A 3,774-nucleotide genomic window follows, 5' to 3' on the forward strand; every position below is an offset into this window, starting at 1 on the left:
CGAGCACCTTAATTCCATCTTGCCATTGCCAAGGGAGTATATCATCTGCATCTAATTCTGTATATTGAGTATATACTGACTAGGATCTTGGAAAATTTTGAATTGTTGTCAGATATTAAGTTCCTTAGTTTGATGATTTGATTAGTTTTGCAACTAATCACCATTGATCACAAGTAAACACCACTTATACAGTTTAATGGCTATTTATCTAAAAAGGAAAAAACTAGAAGTTTAATGACTGAAACTGCAGTGGTACTATGATCTATAAACAAGAAATCTGCTGAGTTTCCTAGCAGTTGTTGGGTGCACTTTCCTCTTGTTGTGTCATCCATTAAATTTCAAAACTGCAAATTCTTTGTATAGGTATTACTGTGACTCAAATGTACACCTTTCAGTTCACACTCAATTTTGTAGAACAGTAAAAGCGTGAAAATATAGGAAATATAATTGATTTGTTCAGAAAATTATTCAAATGCTAACACACTGCCTAGGTAATCACTTTCTCAACATAAGTATATGTACAACAATGCACACTGTTTCTACTTTTCACAATTGGGAACCTGAAATATCAAGATTCTAAAACTAATGTGTGTCTGCTGTACAGTTCTTAAAACAATGCTATGGAGTATTCTATGACTAATATGTTGCACTGTAGAGTTCTGAAGATTCTTCAATCAAAGCGTTACCAGTGTTTTGGTGGACATTTACATACTTATGCAATTTGATATGCTAAATGAATTTACTACTAATACATTACATCAATCGTCTGTTTGTAACTGGTTCAATGGACCATTAGAGCTTTCTGTTGACAAATTAAATGAGCTTTGTTCATTTATCCAACAACTTTTCTTTTCTGAATCTTGCTCCAAATTTTGTCATATTATTGACTATTATTTTTTTTAAACCATGCATATAATTTGTTCATATAACGATGTTCACTTGGCATAAGAAATCATAGCAGTGGAGGTAATTTTTTTTTCTCTTTCCACTCTGGAAACCCATGCCCTTTTTTTTTCCTGATTCATTACAAGTGACATTACTGTGCAATCTTGCAACTGTTTCACAGATGCAACCCTTAGTGCTTTGAATAATATAATAAGATAATGATTCCCTTTTTGCTGTTCTATGTGCAGCAAATATTATTATTGGCTCCGGATCACTATTTGGTAGATTGTTTCCCATTTCGTTGGACAACCAGAACAACAATCGATTGCATGATTTGTATCTTAGTCCTTTGCAAGTAAGGTATTGAGAAAATGACATAACGGGAACAGAGGAAGTGATGTAATTTTGTACCTTAATTGTGAACTTTAATGTATACATAATATTTATTTCAGGAAGACGGGACTGAATACATATTTCTTAATTCCAAAGGCATTCAGGATGTTTATGAAAGATCATTACTGTTGTTTTTAGGAAACATATTACATCGGCGTTGTCAAGTTATGAGCTAACATAGAGTAATGCTGTTCATGGTTTCAAATGGCTAACATAGAGTAATGCTGTTCATGGTTTCAAATGAGAATATATATATATTCCTCGCATGGACAGCTTTACTATGCTTTGTCAAGGAGTATGTAAGGCAAATAGTAACAGGGGATTTTTGCCAAACTACCAAACTAGGAAAGAGATAGACCTTACTAAAAATATTATTATGTATAAAGGTTTTTTGGAATATTAGAAAAATATAATGACACCGTAGCATTAGCACGGGCATATTACTAGTTAACTTAAATAGAACATGTACAAGATATAATCTTCACTATGTAATAAAGATAAGAAGCTAAACATAATAGATTATTAAACGTACTTATTTGATTCAGAATTGTTCATTTCGAATCAAGATGGCACTGACTGCTTCTAATCACAGGGATGATGTGAATAAAGAATTGAGTAGGCTAAAGTTAAGCTATGATACCACGATATTGAAGTTCTAATTCAAGACCTCATTGCTTTAGCCTATAAAAGATCACATTTCAATTACGAAAATTAATTCTCTGACCTGAGATGAAACAATTGAAGCCGATGTCTGGTTTTGCTACTGGTTCGTCACCTCTTCTCAACGCCTTTTCACCTTTTTATTGCAGCTGGTGGGGCTCGGGGGCAATCCGAATAGAATTCTTAGTTTCTTACCACCTATCACGGTAATATTTAAATCTAGCTCTTATTTTAGTTTCTTACCACCTATCACGGTAATATTTAAATCTAGCTCTTATTTTCTTCTTTGATTCGGTCTCTGATGTCTGTTTTTTTTTTCTTTAGCCAGCGTTACATATTGATATGAATAAAGTTACACCGGCCCGTTACTACATCATAGAGTACTATTCATCTTACGTGCATCCGTCGATAGACAGAGATCATCAGATCGAGATGGCGAAGCGGTTGCGGTGCTCGTCACCGGCTCTGCCGCTGGACATGGTCGTGGAGATCGCGGAGCGCTCCGACCCCATCACGCTCCTCCGCTGCGCCGCCGCGTGCAAGCACCTCCGCCGCGTCATCTCCGGCGCCGCCGGCTTCTCCCGCAACCTCCGCCTCCGCAACGCCGACGGCTTCGTCCCTGGCCTCCTCCGTGGCTTCTTCCTCCAGCCTCGCCGCCCCTCCCCCAACGCCGACTACCAGCCGCTACGTTTCGTCGCCGACGGCCATGCCATCGTCGGCGGCGGCGGCGGCGGTGGCACCGATCAGATACAGTCCTTCGTGTCCAGCTCCGACCGCGTGTACGGTTCTATCCGTTGGCGCATCGAACCCATGGCGGCGCGCGGTGGCTTCGTCGTCCTCCGGACCGACGACTACGAGCCCACCGGGAAAGTGTGCAACCCTATGACGGGCTACGTGCGCCACATCGACATGCCGACGCCGTGGACGTCCAAGTCCTACCTCCTGCTCACCGGCGACGACGCCGGAGTCACCTCCGAGCTCCACCCGTACCGGCTTCTCGCCGTGAGCCTTCACCGGACCGGGACGAGGCGCGAGAGGCGGCGGATTCACGTGGAGATGGAGGCCTTATCCCCGGACACTGGCACGTGTGGCCCAACCACCAAGATCCCCGTCGAGATCGCCGGCGGCGGCGACTACGGTAGCCCGCGCGCCTTGCTGATCCGCCCGCCCGTCGTCGTCGACGGCGTCGCCTACTCCCTCGGCGGCCACCCATCCCTGGTCTTCAACCCCCAAGACCAGCGCCCGTTGCCCTACGACTACTTCATCCTCCGCGTCGACGTCTCCTTCCACCGCGACGGTGAAACCGAGACCGGGAGTGCAGCTTCTCCGGCGACGATCACGCGATTGCCGACCGAACTCCGGCTGCTACCGTCGTGCACGGGCGAGGCAGACGTCACGCCGGGGCAGCTCCTGCTGGTGCCGTCGTCGGGCGGCGGCGGCGGCGACAGGAAGTCGTTGGCGCTGCTCGTCGGCCGGAGGACGCAGGTGGAGATCTGGGCGATGAACTTCGGCGGCGGCGGCGCCAGCGCCAGGTCGGCCTCGCGTCTCCTGTCGGTGTCGTGCACGAAGGTCGTCGACTTGACGACGACGGGAGTGCACCGGAGTCCATGCTCCCCGCCGCCGATGCCGGAGTCGGACGTGGTGTTCGTGTGGTCCGGCGAGGCGAGCGGCGCCGTGGTGCTCCGGCTCGGGGGGACGCTCTGCTTGCTGGACCGGCGGACGATGGTGGTCCGTGCGCTCGGCGAGGACCTCAGCGAGTTCCGTGATGGGCCTAACGGTGTGTTCCTGCCGTACAAGCAGGGTGTTTCCAGTTGGGTTCCTTCGATATCTCCATGA

General features: G+C 46.6%; 1 protein-coding gene across 1 annotated transcript; it reads left to right on the plus strand.

The window, feature by feature from the left end:
- The first annotated feature begins 2,370 nt into the window (after window positions 1–2,370).
- On the plus strand, window positions 2,371–3,774 carry LOC127756302 (uncharacterized). The gene has a single exon (XM_052281676.1). It carries the CDS (start codon window positions 2,371–2,373, stop codon window positions 3,772–3,774), a length of 1,404 nt encoding a protein of 467 aa, XP_052137636.1.

Source organism: Oryza glaberrima, chromosome 12 (genome assembly GCF_000147395.1).
Source record: "Oryza glaberrima chromosome 12, OglaRS2, whole genome shotgun sequence".
NCBI lineage: Eukaryota > Viridiplantae > Streptophyta > Magnoliopsida > Poales > Poaceae > Oryza > Oryza glaberrima.